Here is a 27868-nt window from a genome sequence, read left to right as displayed (position 1 = left end):
ACTCTTCCTTGATTTAATTCTCTAGTTACTCAATTAGATTTGTCTGACAGGACCTTCCCCTGATGAATCCATGCTGCTGGGGTCCAGCAACCCACCAGTTTCAGGATGGTTCACTACCCTTTGCTTCAGTAGAGGATCCATTAATTTTCACACCACAAAGGTGACGCTAACCGGCCTGTAGCTTCCAGCTTCCGCTCTGCTACCACCCCTGTGAAGTGGGCTATAACCACTCTTTTCCAGTCTCATGGCACCAGCCCTGTTTCCAGGGGCCTGTTGAACAGGTCTTTCAGTGGACCTGCCACCGCATCTCTGAGCTCCCTCAGCATCCTGGGATGAACCTCATCAGACCCCATGGCTGTGCACATTTTGAGGTCGATATTCAAAACCATTTAGACAGATAACTGAAAATGTATCCATCCAAATGGCTTATCTGGATATATTTGGAGCTTAACCAGCTAAATTCTAGCCAAGTAACTAGAATTTAGCCAGATATGGGGGGCTAACTTTGCTATCTGAATATAGATCTTTCTTTTCCCAGGTCTTTTCATACATTCTCTTCTATAAATGGAGTTGTATGTACCCCTGTCCCTTCCATGCTTTTGTCATCCAGTATCAGTCCAACTCTCCATGGTCGTCTTTTTAGTGAACACAGAACTGAAGTATATATTTAATATTTGTGATTTTTCCTGATCTCTCTCCCCACACATGGCTCTTTTTCTCCCTTCAGTTTTACGTTGCCACTTCTGGCCTTCCTTCCTTCTCTGATATATCTGAAAAATGTTTTGTCCCCTCGTGTGATTTCTTTCGCGCTCATGTCTTCCATGTGACCTTATGCTTCCCTGATTTATTTCCTCCTCCTCCTCCAGCTTCACCAGATATTCTTCCCTGTGTTCCTCTTTTTGGGAACCTTTGTACTTCTTGAACCCTGTTCTTTTTGCTTTTATTTTATTAGCCGCCTCCGCTGAAAACCAGATCGGTTTCTTTTTCCTCTTACTTTTGTTTACTTTTCTGACATAAAAGTTTCTTGCCTTTATTAGAGCCCCTTTTAATTTGACCCCCTATTGTTCCACCTCACCCATCTTCTCCCAGTCTTCTAGCTCCTCGGGGTACATCCCCATTTTACCAAAGTCTGTATTTTTGAAATCCAAAACTTGTATCATCTTGTGACTTCTCTCTATCTTGGCTGCCTTATCGAGCCATAATTTAAAAATGGATCTTTCGATACCTTTCCTGGATTTATCATGATTTGATTCTAATCTCAGTTCCAAGGAAATTTTTTTTTTATATATAATAAAGGGGATTGATATATAAAAGCCCTACATAGGGTATTTTGTAATTGTATTTCTGAGGGGAACGGGAATGAATACAATAGGTTACAAGTTAACAGCAAGTCCGCAGTTTCATATTTTAATGTTGTCAGAACTCTGGGGTTAATGCTTTTTCCAGTGATTTGCTACTGTTTAGCTTGTTTTCTTCTAGTATTTCTTTTATAGTCACACTGATTTTCTTTAGCTCCTCTGAATTATCACCTTCAAAGAATGGTTTACAGTGTGGGTGTCTCCTCAGCATCCTCTTCAGTGAAAACTGAAGCAAAGAATTTAGTTGGTTTTTCTGCTATGGCCTTATCCTCCCCGAGTGCCCCTTTTACCACGTAGTCATCTAACAGGCCCACTGACTCCCCTGAAGGATTTTTGCTTTTGATATAATTGAAAAGTTATTTTGGCTAGTTTCCCCTCAAATTGTCTCTGGAGCTGACTTAATGTTTTGCATGTATTTTGCTCAGGGCCAGTGCTAGCTTTTTTGCTGTCCTTTCAAACAATTACTGTGCTGCCCCTCCCTCCACCCCAATTCATTCAGTCTCTGTCCCAGGCCTGTTTTAAAAAAAAAAAAAAAAAAAAACAGCTCCCTCCAGCAATCTATATTTTTAATAACACCCGCCGTCCTCTGGAACCCATGGTCAGTGGAGGGGTATTCAGTACCGTAGGCAAACCCTACAGCCTTTAACACATGTTCGTGCACCCCTCCCTGTCCCCATGCACACACACACACACAAATTATGCATTTATAACAGGTTTTACATGAAAAAGAACATTCAAAAGTACATTCTTCTAAGGCAAAAAATAACTTATGTACATGCTATTTTTTCATCCACTACTGTGGTGGCAACCAGTAAAGTGCAAAATAGACACTTAGAACTTATACGGAATTAGACCTTTGTAATGTGTGCTGGGTATGGACTTGGCCCTCAAAGTCATGAATAAATGGAATTACCATTACAATATAGTAAACCTCCCATACCAAAATAACCCTAACTGCCAACACTCAAACAGTAACAATCATCTATGAAAAGATAAAACTGAACATATTACATCAGGCTGTAGAACACCAATACACCACCTACTAGGAAAAGAAAACAAATCAGACCGCTATAGATCCTTACACAGAAACTACATACCAGCAAAATACCTCACCTCAATCACACATGCAGAATCCACACAGACCCTGACCAGTACTGAATAAAGAGACCAGAAAATATAGAAATGTGCAGAGAAGAACTGAACTGGAACCCACAATAAACCAGCCTCTACATTCAGAGCAACAATGGAAAAAAAGAAACAGTACCATTCTTAAAACATTAAACAATAAAATCAAGAAATATAAAACATCAATCATAATAGTAAACCATATTCATAAAAAAATTTCAAACCAGTTAATGAATAAAATATCCAGAATTTCCCAAACACCAATAAAATATTTCAAAAGAGCAGACACATCAAACACTAAGCAATAATTAAATCAAATAAGGATAAAAAAATTTCTCTGTCTTTACCTGGGAACTTTTTATTTCCAGATGCCTAAGATTGTCATGGATTAATGGGAGTGAGGAGGGGAAGGCTTTTATACACACTCAACCTCAGCAGGCTCCCAGTCACATACACATAATTACATATACACACACACACACACACACATATATCCCAGGCAGGCCCTCGTTCTCACATATTTCCCAGGCAGGCTCCCAGTCACACACGCACGCACACATACATATAAATATCCTAGGCAGGCTCCCAGTCACACACACACGCAGGCAGGCTCTCCTGTTCTTCAGCCGCCAGAGGGTTGGACTCCACTGGCGGTGCCGTAGGCTTCCTCTGTTTTTTACAGCCGCCAACAGCACAGCAGCTTCTGTCCACTGCCAGCAGATTGGGCTCTGGCATTGCCATGGCCTCTTCTCTCTTTTGGCCACCAGCAGATTGGGCTCCACCGGCGGCCACAAGTCCTTTCCTCTCTTTTTTTCGGCCGTTAGCAGCCACGCAGCCTCTCCTCCTCTTCAGCTGCTCGGACTCTGCCAGCAGGTCTCATGGCCTCTCCTGCTGCCTCCGCCTTCCCTCCCCCTCCAGGTGTCTGCCCCGTACAAATAACATGGTCTGCACAGCCGATCATGCTGGGCCTAACTTTGCTCATATTCTTTCCTATTTTACCATTAGGACTTGCTTTCTATTTTTCAAAGGACACCTTTTTCAGTTGTAATAGCCTGTTTCTCAGCACAATTAGCCATTCTGAGAATCATTTGATCTTTCTCTCAGCCCATTTTAGTTTGTTGAATATATTTTATCTGTGTTTTCAAGATGGTGTTTATAAAGTTTTCATGCTTCATGCAGCCTTGTATCCTTTGCAGCTGCTCCTTTTACTTTCTTGTTAAGTAATTTCCTCATTTTTATAATGGTCTCGTTTTTAAAGTTAAATGCTGCTGTAGTAATTTAGTTTATTATTCTCCTTCCAATGATTGTTAACTTAAAAAATATATATTTTAACATAATACAAGTAAAGAACTGCTTGTTATTTAATGGAATTGTGCGTAATTATTATAGAAATGTTCAAAAACGTTTAAATAGGACACGTAATGTAAATGTTTATGCAAAGTGGAGGAAGTCCATTTGGATGCAAAAGAAGCACACAAAACAAAGGGTTTACATACCTGGCAGCCCTTCTTTGACTCAAGACTGTACTACAAAAAAAAATGGAAATCCCCATGGGATCAAGAAACAGGGAGCCTAATTTTCAAATCTGTCCATGGTATGGCATTTATGCGCATAAGTGGACATGCAGAGATTAATGCTAGGATATTATAAATTGTGCAGCGGGAGTGGCACAGTTTATAAAATACTGCATATTTTAGGTCTGAAATTACATGCATGAGTTTCAGTACATTTAAATATTTTCAATGCAAGAAAATGCATATTTTCACTACCCATTTTATAAACATCCATGTCTATATTTTAGATGTGTAAAAAAAAATGTGCTAAATGTGAAGAAGACTACAGTATGGATAACTGACACTTACTAAGCAATGGTAAAAAAAAAAAAAAAAAAGTACCCATAATAACTGCCATGTATAAATGGGGTTATTATGGGTACATATAGCCTCATTTATAAATTGGGGGTGTTATAATATATATATATATATCCCCATCATTATAAATGCATATAACCCAGTCCTCTCTCAACCATCCTTATTAATTTTTTAATACTGTAAAGTATATTAATGAGAGAACAAAAAGGGAAGAGGATAAGTTTACATTTACTCCTGATGAGTTTGCAGGTCAGTTGAGACAAAGTGGAGCTCTGATTTTCAGCAGTCTTCTGTTGGATGTCCTACAAATTGTTCCGCTCTAGCTATGAATAATGTCATTAAATGGGATTCATTTATCCGAGACTAAAAAAGTAATGGGTCAAGTGAAGAATTCAGTTAGCTTCAGTGATCCCTGTCCCTTTTCCACAATATATATTTTAAAGGAGGAGTTTTTGGAGACTATCACGCTTAGTTAATTTGTCTCTAAGGGAAGGAAAAGCTCCATCGGTTTTAAAAAGAGCTACCATTCAACCAGTTTATAAGAAAAGCAATTTACCTCTAGATTTTTCCCTCAAGTTTTCACCCAATTTCTAATTTAACTACTTTGGGAAAACTTCTTGAAAAAATAGTATTCCCAGTTTTCAGATTTTTTTGAGTGAAAATAAGATTTTGCACCATTTTCAATGCGGATTTCGTCAGAAGCACAGTACAGAGACTCTTCTTCTTTCTGTTACCAATTTCTTGCTTCAAGAATTTAATAGGGGAGAAAAAAGTGTTGTTGCCTTATTTTTGGACATATCCTCAGCATTCGATATGGTCTCTCAGAACTTATTATTAGACAGATTAAAGACAATTGGAATTGGAGGAGCTGTCTTTGATTGGTTTAGCTCTTATATTTACATGCCATAAATCAACAATTTATATTTTTATGGTGGTCAGTCAGACTGGTTGGAAGTATTGTGCAGGGTGCCCCAAGGGTCTGTCTGGCAGCAGCATTGTTTTATTTAAGGCCCCTCTGTTTAATGTTGGATAGACAAGTCATTCAATTTAGAATGTATGCGGATAATGGGTTTTTTTGTTTTTTTACCATAAATGTAATCTAAATGCCACCCTTACCATCATCTGAGAGTGTCTAATTGATCAATAACTGGATGAAGCAGAATCATTTAATATTAACTATAGGTATGCCTGAAACAATCTACTTTACACACGAATCTGATTAGTTGGCTAGGCATAATTTGAGTAGCCGAGCTATATTAGGTACCACCATCCAGTTTAAGGATAGAGTATGGAATCTGGGATTCATATTTGATTCAATTCTTAGCTTTAAGAACTTCCAGGATTACATTTTCAAATGCTCCCCATTCCATGTGCAGGACCCCAGAGGCAGGCAGAGCTACGGAGTCTCAATGCGTGGATGAGATGATGGTGCAGAGAAGAGGGTTTTAGTTTTGTTAGGAACTGGGCATCATTTTGGGGAAAGGGGGGAGCCTTTTCCAAAAGGATGGGGTCTAACTTAACCAGAGTGGAACCAGGTTGATAGGACTAAACTTTAAAACGGAGATAGCTTTCCCCTATCATCTAGTTTAAAAGCTGTGCCAAAATCGCTCAAAAGCACATGGTTCGGAATGATATATTTTTGAAGGATACCAAGAAAATAAGGAAATTAGGACAACCTAGTAGAGAGGTTACAATAAATGCTAAAGTGAACCAGATGCCTTTAAGTAAAGAGCAGACAGAGCAGAAAGATTTCAAATTACCCCTGTCAGTGGATAAGCAGTTTAATACAAACAAGAAATGTACCTTCAAATGTCTGTATACAAATGCTAGAAGTCTAAAAAAAAAAAAAAAAAATAAGATGGGAGAGTTAGCATGCATAGCACTGGATGAAGAGGTAGATATAATTGGTATCTCAGAGATCTGGTGGAAGGAGGATAACCAATGGGACACGGTGATACCAGGTTACAAATTATATCAAAATGATAGAATAGATCAGATTGGTGGAGGGGTGGCGTATATGTCAGAGGGCATAGAGTCAAACAGGATAAAAGCTCTGCAGGAATCAAAATGCAATGTTGATTCTTTATGGATAGAAATTCCAGGTGAAAAGGGGAATAAAATAGCAGTAGGGGTATATTACCATCCAGCTGGCCAGAATGATCTAACAGATAATGAAATGCTAAACGAAATCAGAGAAGCTAACAAAATCAGCAGCACAGTAATAATGGGTGATTTCAATTACCCCAGAACTGATTGGGTGAATGTCACATCAGGACATGCTAGAGAGGTAAAGGTCCTAGATGAAATAAATGAATGATTCATGGAGCAGCCGGTACAAGAACCAGCAAGACGGGAAACTATTTTAGACCTGGTCCTTAGTGGAACACAGGATTTGATATGAGAGCCATTTTATAACATCTGCACATATATTCGTGCAAATGCAGCATCTAGTGCGTAAGTGGGGGAATTTTGTAAGGACTGCATGCCAGCACCATAGCTAGTTTTCCCAGTTTGTTCACAGTTCACCCAGATTTAGGTGGACTTCCAAACCCCCCTAATTTATTAGCCTCCCTTTTCCTCTTGTTAGCCCCAACCCTTGAAAACCCCGCTGACCAGCCTAGATGTTTTTACTTTTTTTACATCCATAGCAGTAGTAAAGTTATGTGGCAGGGGACCCCAGGGCGTGCCTGTGCATGATTTTCTCACACATCTCTTGGCCTTCCCCGATATGCCCGTGTCCCACCCAGCCCACGCCCACACCTTTTTCTAAACGTTTGACTTGTGCACATAGTGGGAGATATGTGCATACATGGGCATCTTGTAAAATCTGCTTGGTGCACGCCGGCCCAACTTGTGCATGTATCTCCCGGCTTTGGCATGCATAGGGCTTTTAAAATTCACCTATAAAAATTAAAATCAGGCACAGACGTTTAAGAATACCATCCTGGAAGCCCAGACCAGACTTATTCCACACATTAGAAAAGGTAGAAGGAAATCTAAACGACCACTGGCATGATTAAAATGTGAGGTGTGAGAGGCTGTAATAGTTAAAAGAACATCATTTAAGGGACGGAAAAGGGATCTAAATGAAGAAAACAGGAAACAGCATAAGCACTGGCAAATAAGATGCAAAGCCTTGATAAGGAAGGCAAAGAGAATTTGAAAGAAGTTTGCTGTGGAAGCAAAATCTCATATTAAAAACTTTTTCAAGTACATTCAAAGCAAAAAGCCTGTGAGAGAGTCAGTTGGTCCATTAGATGATCAAGGGGTAAAAAGAGCACTTAGGGATGACAACGCCATAGCAGAGAGATGACATGAATTTTTTGCTTTGGTCTTCACTGAGGAAGATGTAAGAGATACCATGCCAGGAATGATATTCAAAAATTCTGCACAATTGAAACAAATCTCAGTGAACCTGGCAGATATGCAAGGACAAATGGACAAACTAAAGAATAACAAATCACCTGGACCAGATGGTATACATCCCAGAGTGAGAGAGAGAGAACTAAAAAAATGAAATTTTGGACCTGTTGGTAATTTTTCTAAACTATCATTAAAATCGTCTATGGTTCCTGAAAACTGGAGGGTTATCAATGTAACTCCAACTTTTAAAAAGGGCTCAAGGGGTGATCCAGTGAGTCTGACATCTGTGCCAGGCAAAATGGTAGAAACTATCAAAAAACAAATTGCTCAGCATATAGATAGGCATAGTTTAATGGGTTAAATCCAACATGGATTTAGCCAAGAGGAGTCTTGCCTCACCAATCTACTACATTTTTTTGAGGGCGTGAATAAATGTGGATAAAAGTGTTTATGGACTTTTCCTTCAGAAACTTGTCAATCTTTTTTTAAACACAGCTATACTACATCCTCTGGCAACAAGTTCCAGAGCTTAACTATGCATTGAGTAAAAAAATATCTTCTCTTAGTTTTAAATGTATCACCTAGTAAAAATTTTGTGTCCCCTAAATCTTTGCGCTCTTTGAAAGAGTAAACAACCAATTAACTTTTACTCGTGCCACTCCACTCATTTCATTGACCTCCCTCAAATCCTCCCCCTCAGCCATCTCTTCTCCAAGCTGGAGTTCTAACCTCTTTAGCCTTTTCTCATAGGGGAATCATCCCATATTCTTTATCATTTTGGTTGCTCTTCTCTGAACCTTTTCTAATTCTGCTACATCTTTTTTGAGATGTAGCACATAATATTCAAGATGAGGTCAACATCCCAAGGAATAGATTCCATGCAGTTTATCCTTGGGATGTTGCCAGATACTTGTGACCTGGATTGACCACTGTTAGAGACAGGTTGTTGGGCTTGATGGACCTTTAATCTGACCCAGTATGGCAAATCTTATGTTCTTATTCAACAAATATTGAAGTTTGGTTGTTTTATACTCAGCCTGAGACATCTTAAATATGTCCTGGATAAGAATGATTTTTGTAAAGTGATCCAGGCCTTTGTATTGACTATTGTAATTCTTTGCTTGTTGGATTGCCAGTAGCTTCTGTGAGAGAAGTACAAGTTCTTCAAAACTCAGCAGCTCGCTTTATCAGGAGGACAGCGAAGGGAGCATATTTTCCCTTGTGTGCATGAATCACCCTGGCTTTCTGTGAGGGTATTACATTGAATTTAAAATCCTGGTGTTTATTTTTAAGGTTTTGAAAATGGATGAGCCTCCTTATTTATCAAATTTGTTGTATTTATATGTTCCTAGCCATACATTATGATCAAAAGACAAAAATCTTTTGGTTATTCCAACAATTTAGGGCAGTGTGATTACAGGAGACATGTTTATGATCTTTTTTTTTTTGTAATAGGGCCAATATTATGGAGTTCTTTGCATGATAATTTACATGCCAACGTTTATAGAAAGCAGCTGAAAACCACTAGTTTATTCAAGCTTTTAACCTGTAAAGTAGATCCTGTTTTCTACTAATGATGGCAAGGGAAATGTTTTAAGTTTGAATGTTTTATTGTATGTATTTTATAACTATTGTGATATGTTTTAAGTTGTAATCCACCTACCACGAATTTTCAATATAAGCAGAATATAAACATTTTTAAATAAATATTAAGTATGTGTGGTATACAGTTTCGAAAGTACTTGTGCATGTACTTAAAATCACCAGTTCACCCTGAACCAAACCCCCCAGTTCACCCAGACCTCATCCAAAAAATGTAGACAAGTGAAGTTTCATTTCCATGTTAATTACTTTGTAAAAGTGTACAAATAACGTCTAGTCAGATTGCATGAGGGCAGTTTTCAGACAGCCAGTGACCTGGGTAAATGCCTTTGATAATTGCCCTGTATGTAAGTAAATCCTTGTGTGCACTGACAAGAAGTTATCGTCTGATCTGCTGGAGCCTCCTTCCGTACTCTCATTTTTGTCTGTGGCATAGAATAGATCTGCAGATTGAAGGAGGACTGGTCCATGGGGTTGCAACAATTCTGCATCCATAAACCAATGTTTCCACAAGCCCTGTGAGTAGCCATATCTGTGCTAATTTAATGCAAATTAAATGAGCAGTCTTGCTGAACCTCATCAGCATTCTAGGTACAATAGCGGTAGGTCTGCACTCTTTTTAATTGGCAGTGGTGGTGTGGCTGCATGCCTTACTTAAACTATTTGTATTTCACAGTCCTGTGTTAAATTTATGGCATCTGGGTTTTTGCCAAGTAGGTAAAACATGAAAGCATATGGTTGTTTTTTTTTGTGTGAAAGGCGGCGTGCTTTTTTGTCACACTGCCCATTTCCTTTTCCTCTCTTAAGAGTTATTAGAAATCTTGTGTTGCCGAGTTCTAGGTAAGTATTGCATAAGGTTTTGTTTTGCTTTACTGAATATGTTGACTGTAATCTATTGAGATTGGTGGGTCAGTGGAATAGAAATTGTGGAAATAATAAACATCTTGGGTTAATAGTTTAGAAATTTTCAATCCCTTTAGGAGTTAGAAAAATAGAAAAATGCAGACAGAAGTCCAGCAGCAAGATGGAAGCCATACAGTCTTTTACACAGAGTGCCACAAATATCTTCCTGTTGGGGAGAGATTGTATATGTGTACCCAGTGCAAAGAGCTCCTAGCGCTCAGAGAATAAGTATGGTTTCAGGAAGCTAGAGTGACTGACCTGGAGGATATGAGGCAGATAGAAAGGTATATAGAGAGCATCTGTAGAGACATAGAAAAGAGGTCCCACCCCCATTCAAGCAGCCTCTGTGCTACTTTGGAGGAGCAAGGTCACTAGGAAAGAGAGAGAATCACCTACCAGGGGCAGGAAGTGAACCTGGAGCTGGAACTTGCTCCCTAGGTGATGTTATCCTCTCACACTTATTATGCATTTTCAGAGTTTGTGTCCGGGAAGATAGGGATAGGACCGTCTTTGGTAATTTGTGTTAAGATTCTGCCCCCTTGGGCAGCCTCACCTCTCTCCCATCTTTCCTTGCGCGGCTGGAGCCACGCTGTTCTCCTCAAGCAGCCCGGAGGCCGCTGACGCACTTCCTTCACGGTTGGAGCCGCGTTCCTGCATCCCCGCGGCCCAGAGGCTGCTGAAGCGTCTCACACGTGGCTGGAGTTGCGTTTTACATCTAAAGCAGCACGGAAGCCTCAGACATGCTTCCTACGTGGCTGGAGCTGCGCTACTTCCCTCCATGCAGTCAGAAGGCTGCCGCCGGCATTCCTATGCAGCACAGGGGCCAATGTGCCTGGTGCCCTCCATGGGGAGAGGGCCATCATCCCTGGGCTGTCCTGCGGCATGGAGCCGCCTGCAGTCTCTGCTTCAGCGGCCTGGAGGCCGCCTCCTACTGTGGGCCTGTGCTGAGGCCTAGTTCCTGCTTCAGCGTCTTCCTCGCAGCAGGGCCGCTGTCCAAGGTCTTGCCCGTTCTAAGGGGCAAAGCCAAGCTTCTTCTCCCTTCTTAAAGGGACAGCGTGGGAGTGGTGCTCTTCTGACATCATCTTGGGAGCTGCCTATTTAGCAGTATAAAAAGCTTCAGTCTTCATTTCTTCCTTGCCTTCCCAAGGAGCCAGTCCTCCTTAGGACTCTCGTCTTCCAGCTTCTCAAAGCTTTCGTTCCATGTGGGATCCCGTGTCTTCGTCTAGATGTTCTTCGTTCCTTGGTCTCTTGTCTCGTCAAGCTTCTGTGTTCCAGATGTCCCTGGTGTTCCAGCCTTCATCTCCTGATGAATTCACATCCTGATCTTCATCGCTAGATGTCTTTACATAACTTAATCTTTTTCTCCAGAGGTCTCCTCCGATCCAGTCTTCATGTACCTTGATCTTCATGACCTCGGCAGCGCAATCTCCTGAAGCTCCCAGCTTTTAATACTCCATGCACCGAGTCCCGTCTCCGAGCTTCTTTCCTTCTCCTATATCCTGCCAGATCTTCGGAGTCTATTGCGCCTGCCTCTGTTATCACGAATGAACTCTGCTTTAAAAGTTTGTCCCATCTGTGTGGTCCACACCTGGCCTTGTTTGGCTGTGGAGGACGCCCCTCGGAGCAGGTCTCGCTGGAGTCTTCATTCAGAATCTTCTAATAGTCTGTATTGGGAACCATCAGCGTGGTTCATGACCAGTCAGGCTTGTCTGTGTAGGGCGCGTGGTGTGGCAGTACCTGCACAGTATTGTGCACACTGTAACTCTTTCGGAGTCCTCCTATTTTCAACCAATTCTGAGTCTTCAGCCTTCCGGAGTCGTCCTTTTAACTATCTGAGTCCCGTCTCAGACCACCTTCTCCAGCCTATCCGAGTCCTGTCTCAGACCACCTTCTCCAGCCTATCCGAGTCCCGCCTCAGACCACCTTCTCCAGCCTATCCGAGTCCCAAACCACCAGCATGGTCCACGACCATCCCTAACTGGCTGAGTAGGGTGCACCTATCTATGTGGTCTGCCACCAGCCTGCTTTAGCTGTGTAGGGCGTGAGATGTGGCAGTACTGATTCAGCTTCTTCAATCAACCCCAGTCTTAGTCTTCTTTGTGATGCCCTCACATCATCAGTCTTCATCTTTGTTTGATGTCTTCGTCCTTCAACCACTGTCCGTCCTGTCGCAGTCGCTGCTCCGGAGCGGCGGGTTCGAAAGGGCTATCGAGTAGTCGGAGGACCACTCTCGAGACCAACATTGCATTGTTTGGGTCTCTCTGCTGCATACAGGTTCAGTTGTGGTCAAGGTTCCAGCAACACCAGCCCTACACTTGGACACTCTTCACCTGCCTCGGCGCTTGCCGGAGCTCCTCTGCAGCTTTGTCGTGGCCCAAGGGTACACGAAATGACCAGAGATGGGTCCGCTATCCGCGTTCCCACAACAATTTGAACATTAGGAGTAAAGATAGGTGGGTGACTGGTGGGCATCAGGATGCTTTGTAACTTGTTAGCCTGGTGCAAAGGTGATGGACCTCATAACGCTGCCTAGACAGAATCTTAGAAAGTGTGGGGAGGAGCCAGCTGTTGTGATTCATGTGGGTACTAATGACATAAGGTGCTGGAAGGTAAATTTAAGCTTCTAGGTTGAAAATTAAAATCCAGAACTTCCAGAGTAGCATTTTTTGAAATACTCTGTTCCACATGCAGAACTGCAGAGGCAGCCTGGGCTCCGGAGTCTCAATGCGTAGATAAAGATGATGGTGCAGGGAGGAGGGCTTTAGATTCATTAGGGAATGGGAAACTTCCTGTGAAATTTATTCCGACAGGATGGGCTTCATCTGAACCAAAATGGAACCCAGCTAGTGGCGCTAATCATGAAGGGGGAGCAAGCAATTTTGAAACTAGATTGAGGGATAACTTGCACTGAGTGCCACATGTATGATTATCTGCTAGCTGGTAAGAGGTTATATGTCCAGTGCAAAGAGTGCCTGGCTCTCAAAGGACGAGTTCAATCTCTGGAGGATAGAGTGGTAGTCCTGGAGGAGCTAAGGCAAACAGAGGTATATAGAGGAGACTTTCAGAAACATAGTAACCAAGTCCCAACTATAATCTGGTAGCCCCAGTGCTGCCTTGGATAAGCAAAGTCACCTGGTTGGAAAGCATCAACTTGGTGTAGCAGAAGGTGTTATTGTAGCAATGACCTGCTCTCCAGGTGATTCATTATCCTCTCATATCGAGGATGGATCTTCAAAGGCTTGTGCCCAGGAGGGGAGAGTTAGGTTGATCATCATAGTTGGTGATTCAATCATTAGGAATGTAGATAGCTGGGTGGCTGATAGACATGAGGATCGCTTGATAACTTGCCTGCCTGGTGCGACCTCACACGTCACCTAGATAGGATTTTAGACCGTGCTGGGGAGGAGCCGACTGTTGTGGTACATGTGGGCCCCAGCAATGTAGAAAAGTGTGGGAGGAAAGTTCTGGAAGCCAAATTTTAGGTTCTTAGGTCAAAATTTGAAATACAGAACCTACATGGTAGCATTTTCTGAACCCTCCTTGTTCACATTCACGTCCATAGAGGCAGGCAGAGCTCCAGAATCTCAATGCGAGAATGAGGGCTTTAGTTTTGTTAGCACCTGGGCAACATTTTTGAGAAGGTGGAGCTTATTTAGAAAGGATGGGTGCCACCTTAACCAGAGTGGAACCAGGCTGCTGGCGCTAACTTTTTAAAAATGAGAGAAAACAGCTTTTAAACTAGAACAAGGGGGAAAGCAGTTGCTCAGCAGCGCATGGCTCAGAAGGAGATAACTTCAAAAGATACTAAAGAAATAGATCTCTATCTTCTGATAGAGAGGTTCCATAAAAGCAAAAGTGGCCTATGTGCCTATAAGAAAAGAACAGATCGAGTTAAGATTCCAAACTATCCCTGTTTATTAGGCAAGCTGTATAAACAAATAAAAACGTACCTTGAAATGTTTGTATGCTAATGCCAGAAGTGTACAAAATAAGATGGGAGAGAGAGAATATATATTTACCACTTTTTTTTTTTTAATTTTTTTATTTATGTTTATGAAGAGGTAGAGTTCGCAAAATTGGCATCTCTGAGTCTTAATGATAGGAGGTTAACCAGTAGGACAGTAGGGTTCACATTTTATCTCAATAGTAAGGTGGATCAACTTAGTGGGTGGTGGTGCTTTATGTTAGGGATAGCATAAAGTCCAACAGGATAAAGAATCTGCTGGAAACTAAATGCACAGTAGAATCTTTATGGGTGGAAATTCAGTGAGTGATGGGGAAGAGGATAGCTGTAGGGGTATTCTACTGTCCACCTGGCCAAAATGAATAGACGGATAATGAAATTCTAACAAAAATTATGGATGGTAATAAATTGGCAGCACAGTAAAAATGGGAGATTTCTATTACCCCCCAATATTGACTGGGTAAATGTTGCATCAGGACATGCTGTGGAGGTAAGGTTTCTAGACACAAGAAATGACTGCTTCATGGAGCAGCTGGTCCGGAAACCAATGAGAGGGGGAGCTATTTTAGACCTAATTCTTAGTGGAACATAGGATTTGGTGTGAGAGGTAATGATAATAGGCCACTCAGCAACAGTGATCATGGGACAATCAAATTTGATTTAATGACTGGAGGGAGGACATTAAGTAAATCTACTGCTATAGCATTTAACTCTCAAAAGGGAATTGTTGATAAAATTAGGAGAGGAAACAAAACAAAACTGAAAGGTGTAGCTACAACAGGTGAGAGTTTACATCAAGAATGGACATTGTTTAAAAATACCATTTTGGAATCCCAGACCAGATGTATTCCAATGTTAAAAAGATAGGACGGCCAAATGACTGCTGGGTAGTTAAAAGTTGAGTTGAAAGAGGACATTTTAACCAAAAGAACTTCTTTCAAAAAATGGTAAAAGGATCCATCTGAAGAAAATAGGAAAAAGTATAAGCTGTCATAGTTTCTCCTGCTGTGCTGCCTCGCTGTGTCCTGATCCGGCTCTGTTTCCCTCACTGACCACCTGACTCAGCCTGTTCTACAACATTCGCTCCATCAGGAGTCCTCTGTGGGCTTCATATCCAGGCTTGCCAAGCTACTCGCACCACACCCAAGCTCGGCCCGCTTTTGCCTTGCCTTGCCAGAATCACTTTGTCTCTTCATGGAGTCACCTTTGGCTCTCTGACCTGCCCACTCTAGTCTTGTATCTTGCCTTGTAGCCTAAGGGCTGCCTTCTCTCTTGTTCTTGTCTTGTGACTTTTCTAGGCCTTACCTTACCTTGTGGCCTCCAGGCCTTCTTCCTTAGTGGCCTCTGGACTTTTGCCTAGTGGCCTTCGGGCTGTTCTTTGTTCTGTGTTGTCTTGCCTAGTCTGTCCTGACCTGTCTGTCTGGTCTTGCCTTGCCAAACCATTCCTGTTCCTGGTATTCACTCCTTGTCTTAACTGTACTTTGCCTTGCTCCGGCCTGTGTCTAATTCCAGTCCCTATTCAGTACCTTGCTTTGTCCATGTTGGTGTTCAGTCCCAGTGCAGCTCAGTGTCTTGTTCCAGCTGTCCAGCCTTGATCGAGCCTCTCCAGCTTTGTTCCAGTCTCTCCAGTCTTGCTCCAGCCTGTCCAGATTCACCACGATGTACTGCCAGCACCGCAGCAAAGACCCTACTGGCCCCCAGAACCCAAGGGCGCAACCTGCCGGGGAGGGGCTGGCTAGGCGGAAGGACCTGCCCTTGTTTAGCCCAGTATCCTGCGTTAGAGTCCTGCACTGCTCCTGGGGTGGTGTACCCAGGTCCCAGTATCCATGACATAAGCACTGGCAAGTTAGATGTAAAGTATTGATAATGCAGGCAAAAAGAGAATTTGCTGTAGAGAGAAACTCATAATAACTGAGGTCCATATTGAAAAACCATAATAGTTATCTGTCTAAATAACTTGCCCTGCTATATTCGGCCCTTATCCAACTAAAATCTAGCCAGGGTGTGACTTACCTGGCTAAAATTTTAGCCATATAAAAAAGGGGAGTATCATGGGCATTCCAGGGAGGGGTTGAGTTGTTTGGCTGAATATCGGGTATTCTCACAAGGCAAGCAGGATGGTAGTCCTCACATTTTATTTATTTATTTTTAGATTTTTATATACCGGTGTTCCTATATGAAATAAAGATCACATCGGTTTACATTGAAACAGAACATGAAAATTGCCAAAAGGCATTACATAGAACAAGGTTATGAAACTTGGAACAGTGTACATAAGTTCAAAATTTAACAATAACGTTGTAACATTGATGACCAAAAGATAAAGGAGAAAAAAAAAAAAAAAAGACTTAAACAATTAAGTTGACAGGTCTTATTGAGCATAAAAATTATAACGTATAAGTGAGAAAGTCTCAAGTGTCCTGCAGCAAGAGATTAGATACCGAAGTAGGTAGTGGTATGGAAAATGGGGGTTTGTGAAGAAGATATGTTCTTGCTGGTTGGAGGGGAAAAAATGATGATCATGGTCCTGGAAAAGCTTGGCTAAAGAGCCAGGTTTTAAGTTTTTTTTTGAATGAAGAGTGGCAGAACTCAAGCCGAATGTCTGGTGGGAGCGCATTCCATTGAATGGGGCCTGCTGTAGATATGGCACGTTTATGATGCGAGGATTTTGTTGAAGGTACATAGAGTGTGCCTTTATATGCTCCTCTGATGGGTCTAGAGGAGGAGTGAGGGCGTAGTTGGTTACATAATTGAAGAGGAGAGATATTGTGAATGGATTTATGAATTACGGTGAGTACTTTATATAGGATCCTTTGCTTTATAGGCAGCCAGTGGAGGAGCTTGAGAATGGGGGTGATGTGATCTCTTTTATTCGTATTGGTAAGGATTCTGGCTGCAGAGTTCTGTAGCATTTGGAGGGGTTTGATGGATGAATATGGAAGGCCAAAGAGAAGCGAATTGCAATAGTCGACTTTTGATAGAATAATGGCTTGTAGGACCATCCGAAAATCGTTGAAATAAAGAAGAGGCTTCAATTTTTTTAAGACTTGTAACTTATAAAAACAGTCTTTGGTGGTTGTGCTTATGAATTTTTTAAAATTGAGCTGATTGTCTAGCATGATACCTAGATCTCGAACATGTGGTGAGTGATTTAATATGGGAGTGGATGAGTTGAGTAGGTCAGCTGGGTTTAGAAGTTTGATGTTTTTTACCTCACATGTGGGTGACATCATCAGGATGGAGCCCAATCACGGAACACTTTTGTCAAAGTTTTTCTAAAACTTTGACTGGCACCACTGAGCATGCCCAGCATGATACCAACCCTGCATCCAGCAGGGGGTTCCCCTTCAGTCTCTCTTTTTCCGCACAGCAATAGCCTCGCAGATCTTGGAGCTCTGTGAGTTTACCTCACAAACTTTCCTCACGGAAACCAAACTTAAATTTGTATTTTTCCCTATCATGCTTGAAAATGTAATAGCAAACATAAGAATGTTTAATGCTATATCAAGTTTTCAGAGGATAATTTATATATCAGAGACAGGATCAACGTCATACAGAGGTAAAATGGGGAAGCATGAGAAGGAAGATGAAGAAAAATGGGGGAGGGGAAGGGGGGAAAAAGGAAAGGGGGAGGGGGAAGAGAAGGGAAGGGGAAGGAGGTGGAACAAGGAGGAGAGCAAAGAAAAGCATGACAAAAAATAAGGCAAGAGCACGACGACACAGGAAACAAACCTGTTTCTGTTTTGCTTGTGTCCTATGTCGTGCTCTTTCCTTATTTTGTCATGCTTTTCTTTGCTCTCCTGCTTGTTCCATCTCCTTCCCCTTCTCTTCTCTTCCACCCTCCCCTTCCTCTTTTTCCCCTCCCCCATTTTTCTTCACCTTCCTTCTCATGCTTCCCCGCTTTACCTCTTTATTACGTTGATCTTTTCTCTGATATCTGAATTATCCTCTGAAAACTTGATATGGTTTATTTGGTTTTCTATACCGTCATATCAGTGGGAACCTTCACAACGGTTTACAAACATTTAACAAGGAAAGTACAATAATGATATAGTAAAAGAATAACAGCTATAATATATAAAAGAAGTAATACAGTAATAGCAGTTGAAATAATCTAAAATATTGTAGACTAAAAATATATAAATATCAAAAAACAATAACTCATGGGAGCATGGCTAAATAGCATAACTATGAAATAAGCAAAAACAAATGCAAAAGGTTGATAAATGCTTATTAATACAATCAGCTTATCCAATACCATCTTTGTAGGCTTGTTGTTGAAGAGTTTAGTGTTGTTTTGAAGCCTTATGTTTTCTGGAAGTGAGTTCCATAAGTATGGTCTGGCTATTGATGTTGCTCTTTCTCTGACTGTCATGAGGTTTGCTGAGGAGATTGGGGGAATTGCTAGTAGGGCTTTGTTTGCTGATCTTGTGTTTCGTTGGGGCTGATGCTTTTGGAATAATGTATTTAGGCAGTTGGGTTCATTGATATGTATGGTTTTGTGGATTATTGTGAGCATGTTGTGTTCATTGCATTTTTCAATGGGTAACCAGTGCAGATCTTTTAATAACGGGGTGATGTGTTCTGATCTTTTGTATCTGGTGAGAATTCTGGCTGTGGCGTTCTGAAGAATTTGGAGAGGACGTGTGGTTGTTTTGGGGAGTCCTAGGAGTAGTGAGTTGCAGTAGTCAGAGCATGAGAAAATTAGTGATTGCAGTATTGTTCTGAATTCTGGTTGGTTTAGAGGTGGTTTTAGTCAATTAAGTATTGCAAGTTTATAGAAGCCGCCCCCCCAAATCAATAAGGTATTCCGCTGCTCATGCTTCATTATAAAGAATATGAGGATAGACTTAAAGAACTAAAACTTGTGTACCATAGAGGAAAAGGCAAGATAGGGGAGATATGATAGTGATATTCAAATATCTCAAAGGTTTCCATGCACAGGAGGTGAGCCTCTTTCAGTAGAAAGCAGGCTCTAGAACAGCAATGGCGAACTCCAATCCTCTAGTGCCACAAACAGGCCAGGTTTTTCAGGATATCCACAATGAATATGCATGAGAGAGGTTTGCATGCACTGGACTGGTGTTTGCCATCACTGCTCTAGAATGAGGGGTTGTGAGATGAGGTTGAAAGGGTGTAGACTCAGGAGTAATCTTAGGAAATATTTCTTTACAGAGAGAATGGTGGATGCATGGAAAGGCCTCCCAGTGGAGGTGGTGGCACAGGATCTGAATTCAAGAAAGCATGGGATAAATACAAGGCAATGATGAGAATTGTAAGGCTAGATAAATTAGACGGCTGGGCAGACTACATGGGTCATATGGGGGGGGGGGGGGGGGGGTTCTGCCATCATTGTTGTCTTGTGTGCAGTTCTAGTCATCTCATCGCACCAAAATCATAGCTGAACTAGAAAGGATGCAGAAGAGGGTAACCAAAATGGTAAAGGGGATGGAATAGCTCTCCTATGAGGAAAGACTAAACAGGTTAGAGATGTTCAGCTGATTTACGAGTTTATAAAATCATGAGAGGGGTGAAAGAGGTCAATAGGAAACCATTATTTACCCTTTCAAATAATTGAAGGACAAGAGGGATACTCCATGAAAGTATCAGGTTTAAAGCATATTGTTGTGGTCATGGATGCATTTTATTTTGCTATCTGCTTTGCATTGATGGGTCCTCACCAAGGTGACTGTACATTTTGTAAGTAAATAAAATAACTATTTACACACACGCGCGCACACATCTGAAATCTGCCAAATTAACATGCACAAGACTTCATGCATTCAGCCACTGTGAGGTTAGCGCTACATCTTTGCCTCAGCTCAAGTTACCTTATCTTCAGGAAGTAAGTCAAGCTGTGCCTGTTCGACCAGGCCTTCTCTTGAATTCTATGGCAGACTACCAGCGTCCGCCATCCATCCACACTTGGTGCCTGCTATATGCTTATGTATTTGCACCCTGTACCTGTGCCTACCCTTCCTTGCTAATCTATCAAGCAGACCAGTGATTTCCCAGCCAGCCACTTATAATCTACCTCGTATGTCTACTCATACCTGTGTGTCCCCTCCATGGTCACTGCTCCTGTGCTGCTTGCACATTGCGATACAACTGTATTGTTCCAATTGTAATTCACCTTGTGAGTATTTTAGGAAAAGGTGGAATGTAAAATGTTTATAAATAGAGGGGTCAAGTTTCAAAGCCTTTTAGCTGGATAAGATACCTGACTAAATAGTGAGTTTTGAGTATCCCGCTTACTTATCTAGCTAAGTTAGTAAGTTAAGTTATTTTCTGGCTGAGATTTAGCTGAATAAAAAGGGGCATTTTGGGGTATTCTGGGGTGGGGGAGCCAAGTTAGCCAAATAACATCAGTTAATTCCAGGATTTGGAGTTAGCCAAATCATTTATTTGACTATCTCTAGACATTCCTGAGAGCAGGTCTACAGTTATCTGAGAACATAAGAACACGCCATACTGGGTCAGACCAAGGGTCCATCAAGCCCAGCATCCTGTTTCCAACAGTGGCCAATCCAGGCCATAAGAACCTGGCAAGTACCCAAAAACTAAGTCTATTCCATGTTACCGTTGCTAGTAATAGCAGTGGTTATTATCTAAGTCAAATTAATTAATAGCAGGTAATGGACTTCTCCAAAAACTTATCCAATCCTTTTTTAAACACAGCTATATTAACTGCACTAACCACATCCTCTGGCAACAAATTCCAGAGTTTAATTGTGCGCTGAGTGAAAAAGAACTTTCTCCGATTAGTTTTAAATGTGCCCCATGCTAACTTCATGGAGTGCCCCCTAGTCTTTCTATTATCCGAAAGAGTAAATAACCGATTCACATCTACCCGTTCTAGACCTCTCATGATTTTAAACACCTCTATCATATCCCCCCTCAGGCGTCTCTTCTCCAAGCTGAAAAGTCCTAACCTCTTTAGACTTTCCTCATAGGGGAGCTTTTCCATTCCCCTTATCATTTTGGTTGCCCTTCTCTGTACCTTCTCCATCGCAATTATATCTTTTTTGAGATGCGGCGACCAGAACTGTACACAGTATTCAAGGTGCGGTCTCACCATGGAGTGATACAGAGGCATTATGACATTTTCCGTTTTATTCACCATTCCCTTTCTAATAATTCCCAACATTGTTTGTTTTTTTTGACTGCCACAGCTGAAGATTGTACACATTTAAAAGAATATAGCTGCTTAAGTAACCATGACTTGATAAAAAAAATTTTAAAAGCTGCTGCGTGGCCTCGGTGGCCCAAATCCATGGCCTCCCAACGGTAAAAAGGAGGAGCCTGCTACCCTGGCATGCACCCGCCCCCCCCCCCCCCCACAACCCCTCCAGGTGTAAAAAATAAATGTCAGAGTTGTCATTGCCATCTTCTCCTGCCCCCCCCCCCCTTTCGTGGTTCCAGTTTTTCTTAAAAAGCAGCCCCTTCCCCCCCCCCCCCCACCCCCGCCGCTGGTTAAAATTGTACGATCTTCAGCCCAGATTGTGATATGGCGATCTGCTTGACCCAGGCCTTGCTGCCTCTTGCATTGCTTAGGGGGAGCTGCGCTAGAAGCATCCTAGACCTGGGTCACCTCAGGATTCTGCCATGATCCGGGCTGAAAACTGTATGATTTTAACATACTGGGAGGGGAGAGGATAGCCTGCGTTTTTAAGAAAAATCGGAACAGGGAAGGGGGCGGGCAGAAGGTGGTACAAAACTCACTCTTCCTCCTTCCCCCCCTACCAGAGGGCTGGCAGCCATGTTCTATCAAATTTTAAAAGACTGTAAGGTGAATTTGAAAAGCCTGATCAATTAGGGGGATGCGCAAATGTGCCTGACCAGCGGCACGCCGAGCGGGTTTTAAAGGCCGGATACTCATGTAAAAAAACCACTGTCTCGGAACTTCTGTAAAAGGGGCGGGACAGACGCGAGCCATGGGTCTCGTACCTCGTAACTTCACTTCTCCTATGGAGGGATGTGTAAGAGATATAAAACAAAAAAAAGTCTAGGCAAATGAGGGTCAAGGATAACAGTGGGGAAGGAAGGCTAATAACCTAAGGGGGGGGGGGGGTTTGGAAGTCCTGTCGCTTAACTGGATGAACTGGGAAAGCTGACGATGGCGTCGGGGTGTGTCCCTTTTTAAAATTTCCCCGCTTATGCAGTAGGAGCGGGATTTGCGTGCACATGCGCACGCCCCCTTAAAATTCAGCACACGTGCGTGAGGCCAGGTTATTTTATGACATGCGTGCGTATATGCACTTATGTTATAAAATAGCCATGTGTTAAACGTTTTCTTTTTGCGCAGCCTTTTATAAGCCAGGTTCAAATATGTGCACTAGGGAGCCGGTGTAATGGAAATTTCGGGATTTCTTGTGCGTGCTATGCTTTGCTATGTGCGTGGGGTTCACAACCTATGTGCGTTCGCACACGGTTTGGAGGGAACTGTGGCCGGGCAGGTACCTTCTTTTCACCATTGAGTGGGGGCCATGGATTCGGGCTGCTAAGGCCATTGCTACTTAACCTGCTTCATTCTTTTCAGAGTAACAGATTAAGGCTAAACTTATCCAGCGACATGGGGCCAGATACCTTTAAACTTAACTGTCAGTATTCAAAAGATGTCTGGTTAGGTTTAACTAACTAAAGTTAGTTGGCATATTCAGTGGGAAACTTGTCCCCCTGAAAATCCGGATCCAGCTACCTATAGCTGGATGACTTGTCCTCTCACCATCTTACTAGTACCCCAGAATGTTTAGAAGTCTTGCCAGCTTTTTACAGTCTTTAACACTTCTTTGGCTAACCATACTGAAATCTGAAGTCATCCCTGCTAGTTTCTGTGGTGGTTCCTCTTTCTTCAGATTTAAGAGGAGGGGGGGATAAGGTTTATAGAATTAGATGGGAATGGTTTTATTAAGTATGAAGACTGAGACATGGTATGAAGGTTGTTATGATTGTTTTCTGGTGGATGTTTTGTTTTTATTGTGTTTATATTTGCTTTTTTATTGTTTGTACATTGGTTCAGGTGACTAGTAGAAGCGATTAAGAAATGTGACCGAATGAATAAATAATCCTTAGCGGTGCCAGCTTCCCGCATTCTGTACTGTGACAGGAGCCCCTCATTGTTGGTTTCCATCCCTGGGTAATCCTGAGCTGCAGTGAGACTGTACCAAAGGGTGCCAGTAAGAGTGGATGTGCAGGTCCCTCATGCCTGAAGCCAGCAGCGCATCTGATGGTTTCATGAATGAGAGTGTATTTAATGTCGCTGCATAGAATTAGAAAACTACTTTTCCTAAATAAAATTCTGTGTGTAAACCCTTATAAAGCAAGGCTGCACATCAAGTTGAGCCCAGAGTGAGGAAACTTAATATCAAGTGCTTCAGTCCCTATATTCAGCCATTAAGCAATGCTTTTAAATGTTGGAGACTTTTGCAGTGCTAAAAGTAGATTCGTTTAGTTTTCTTGTCAGCCGAGACCCCTAGCTGTTGTGTAAAATACTCCCTTGTATGTTTCTCAGGAATGCTCTAACCACTTCAGTTTCCACTGCTGAGACTGGCAACACTGAAGCCAGTTCCTGCTAAATTTTAGTGGTGAATTTTTAAAATACGTTTTTTCTGAGCACATCTCCACTGAGACAACCAGCTCATTTTACACCAGACTGCTAAGTACCTTTCGTGTGATAATTACCACCGATCCTGAGCTGGTGACCCAGTGGCGAAAGACACCATAAACTGTGCCACTTCCCTTGAATGTGATCTTGCTAAGAGCATACTGGTTTTTTTTTTAATATTCAAAGAAAGTGCGAGAAAATGTATATATCAATGTAAAACCAAAGAGAGATGGCATTGCAAGCACAGGGCAGACAAGCTGCTTTTTTTTTTTTTTTGAAGGATCTAGCTAGAATGGTGATGAATACTGCATTAATTATCTTCACTGAAGAATGGATTTTGTAAAAAAAAAAAAAAGTGTAAGTAGCATGCACATGCATACCCTCAAGAGGATGCACGTATTTTCAGTTTCGTGCCTGTGTTTTACCAGGGGAAAAAAGCGGTCTGAGGCATTCCAGAGAGGGGCTCAAAGTACGCAGCAGTGGCTATTTTATGCGAGAGAGGCTTATATAGATTACCGAGCTTCTTCGCATGCCTCTACACTCGCACGAGTGAAATCTGACTTCTCTGCGGTTATTGGGTGAATTGCTGGGGGGTTAGGAGGGAGCTGGAGAAGGGCTGGGTGAACTGCTGGAGATATTGGTTAACTGGGGATTCTGCGTACTCGAGCAAGTAAGTGTTTTCCAAACGGTATACACTTATATAGAAAAAAGAAAAAAAAAAAAGCTGCCTCCTTGTGTTTATTTGCACAATGTCGCAGTTATTTTGTGCATAAGATATGCATGCATATATTTATAAAACAGGTAGAGAAAATGTTTTTCACTGGAAATATACGCGCATATTGGCACATACGCTTATTTCTGCTCTGAAAGTATTTTATAAAGTGCAAAGCTCCTGCCACGCATTGTATAAAATACCAGCATCAATCTCCACAGTCTGATTGTAATATCCCCAACTGTCCTACGAATGAGTACCAATAAATGTGATTTTCTGTGTTTTTCAGGCAAAAAGCCTGGACCTCCTGGGCCAACAGGCCCCCAAGGGCCACCAGGACCCCCAGGACCACAGGGCCCTCCAGGAATTCCAGGGATTCCGGGGATTCCAGGGACAACAGTGATGGGACCACCAGGCCCTTCTGGTCCCCCTGGACCTCCAGGCCCACCCGGGGCTCAGGGCCCTTCAGGTACGTTTAATTCTAAGGTGAACTGGCTGCTTTAGGGGCGACACTTTGCCTTCAACCTCAGAATAAAGTGTAGTAAAGTGGCAAACCAGTTAAATTGGTTGTCTTTGTTATTGCATGAGAAAAGACACTTTCATAAACATGAGGGAGAAATTTTGATTAAAAAGTAATCTTGTTGATCACAGGGTAGGAAGCAAATGGAAGCTGAGCTGTATAGGAGAAGCAGAGTGCGTTCTATCAGTGTTTCTCAAACGCCGCTCCGTGGGCCTTGCACTAGTGCCCAGCAGCATTTGGAGGAAGCGAGACCCACCCTGCAGCTGCACGTGGTGCTGTGGTGCTGTATTCTGCACCACAACCAGCAGAGACTTTTCCTAACCCTCCTCCCCTGCCCTGTGGATCTTCTGGGTTTTGTCGTTGTTGGGGTTTTCCCCCCCCCCCCCCCCCCCCCCAGACCTCATCTTTGGAAGTGGAACAGCTGTAGCTGAATGTCAATGAGGCAACATGAAACTAAGTCAGTAACTGCTCAGCTGTCAGGCCCCACCTCCCATGCAGAAGTAGAGGAAGCCATTGCGGGGGGGGGGGGCCTGAGAGTGGAGGAGATCCTAACTCATTAGTATTCATCTTCAGGGAAAGGGAGAGGAAGGGATTTTTTTTTCCACTGATCAGCTGGTGGCTGACAGAGAGAGAGGGGTTATTTTTTAATTTTCTGAGGAAATACTTCTGGCTGGCTGGGAGAGGGAAAGGAGTGAGAGAAGGCATTTTTTTAAAAAGAAAACTTTTTTTTTTAAGTTTTCTTAAACTGGCCAGTTACCTTCTTAAAAAAAATAAAATAAAATAAATAACTTAGGCCAACTGCAGGGCTGACCCATGAGATTGAAGATCAGAGAGGAAGAAAGTGAATATATCCTATCTCCTCACTATTTCACTTTCTGGAGGACCCCCAGTGCTGCAACTGGGCCACCTAATTTAGGAAAAGTAGCTAACTAGTCCCTGGTATACAAAAGATTGAGAAACATTGTTACATAAAGAGGAGATGGGTCCAATTCCCCACCAAGCATACTGTTCAAGATGTTGCATGCTTGTGAGCGCCCATTTTCAGATACTAAATGTGCATTCCAGATTTTGCCTCTGTTAATTCTGGGAGAAAGGAAAATTGTTTCCTCCTTATCAGGCCAGAAAGGAGTTGTGCTATATTTCGGATAATGGAATTGCTCTGATAAGATTTTAGAGAGAAGCTTATGAACTGTGATTATATTTTGCAGGTACCACAGAAAAAGCAGGAACCAGAGAGACGCAGGTTAGTTTTGAATGAGTGTGAGGAGGGGCTCTGTCAACATCATCTTTGATTTTACAATTTTAAGGTTATCCCACTTACTGAACTGCTTATATCCAGTCATACTGTATATACTGAGCTGGAAACATTTTTAGAAAATGTAGGCACCAGCCAAATTCTTAGGAGCTGGGGAAAAAATTCTTACATTTGGTTTTTTCTTTTTTTTTTTTTAAATTTAGATAGGTTTATCTCTCTACCCCTCCCTCCAGCATTTCTCTCCCACTTGCACTTTTCTGCTGTGGCCCAGTAGAAGCTCCTGGGTCAGCGCCTAGCCCCAGCAGTGACTCCTCCACTCAGGTTCGAGCCCAATCCTGGCATCGGCCCTGGCACCAGAAATATTTCCAGCCCTGCATATATGAAATCTGATTAAGACAGTAATTAAAGAAACTCACTGTTTAACCTAAAGCAGAGTTGCTTACCTGTAACAGATGTTCTCAGAGGACAGCAGGATGTTAGTCCTCACACATGGGTGACATCATCAGATGAAGCCCCGATGCGGGGAAAACTAATCTCAGTTTCTAGAAATTTGACTAGGCATACTGAGCATGCCCAGCATGCACTATACTACGCGTCCATGCGGGATCACTCTCCAGTCTTGTAAGATAGAATAATAATTAAAATAAAAATAGGAGAAACCCAACTCTGCGGGGTGGCGGATGGGTTTTGTGAGGACTGAAATCCTGCTGTCCTTGGAGAACACCTGTTAAAGGTAAGCAACTCTGCTTCTCAGAGGACATGCAGGATAGTAGTCCTCACACATGTGTGAATCCCTAGCCACAGGCTGCTCTCCAACACAAAAGGGGACCAACAGACACCCAACCAGGTGTCAATGGGTACAACACCACCGGTGCTGTTGGTAACAGAGGGGGAGATAGCGTGAACCCAAATAATGTGCCCTAGGTGGGAGAGTTGGTTTCTACACCTCAAACAGGCTACCGTTGCGTTGTCCATCTCTATCCAGACAGTAATGAGCTGTGAATGTGTGGAGAGAACTCCACATCGCAGCTTTGAAGATCTCCTCCACAGGAACTGCTTGCAAGTGGGCCATCGACGCTGCCATAGCTCTGACAGAATAAGCCTTGACATGAGCCCAAGATGCAGTCCCACCTGGGCATAACAGAGGGAGGTGCAGTCTGCTAGCCAACTGGGTAGTGTCTGCTTGGCAACAGCAACGCCCAACCTATTCCTATCAAAAGAAATAAGTTGGGTGGACTGTCTATAGGTTCTGTCCGCTCCAGACAGAAGGTTAAGGCTCGCTTGCAGTTCAAACTGTGCAGTGCTCATTCGCCTTGGTGTGAATGGGGCCTGGAAAAGAATAATGGCAGAACAGTTGGCTGGTTAAGATGGAAGTCCGTCACCACCTTAGGCAGGAACCTAGGGTGCGTACACAAGACCACCCTGCATTGATAAAACTTAGTGTAAGATAGATAAGTCACTAAGACCAAAGATGATCCAACCACAGCCAAGTATTTGGATTTGAATCTAAGTTCACCTCCTTTCCCCACACCCAGTCTGGTATATCCCCTCAATGTGTGTCATTTATAGGCTGTAAACCTGTTCTGTTCGG

At 42.5% G+C, this 27868-nt stretch overlaps 1 protein-coding gene across 4 annotated transcripts in view; it reads left to right on the top strand.

Annotated features, from left to right (window-relative positions):
* EDA (ectodysplasin A) overlaps positions 1-27868 on the top strand; it is a 407563-nt gene that overhangs the window by 345737 nt on the left and 33958 nt on the right. For all 4 annotated transcript variants that reach the window (XM_029607277.1, XM_029607276.1, XM_029607275.1 and 1 more), the window contains exons 4-5: positions 24792-24971; positions 26231-26265. In XM_029607277.1, the coding sequence (XP_029463137.1) occupies positions 24792-24971; positions 26231-26265 (215 nt within the window). The remainder of the gene's footprint in view (positions 1-24791; positions 24972-26230; positions 26266-27868) is intronic.

The sequence above is a fragment of the Rhinatrema bivittatum genome, chromosome 6 (genome assembly GCF_901001135.1).
Source record: "Rhinatrema bivittatum chromosome 6, aRhiBiv1.1, whole genome shotgun sequence".
Classification (NCBI taxonomy): domain Eukaryota; kingdom Metazoa; phylum Chordata; class Amphibia; order Gymnophiona; family Rhinatrematidae; genus Rhinatrema; species Rhinatrema bivittatum.
The sequence above is the reverse complement of the archived record's forward strand: the minus strand, read 5'-3'. Positions and strand labels throughout refer to the sequence as shown.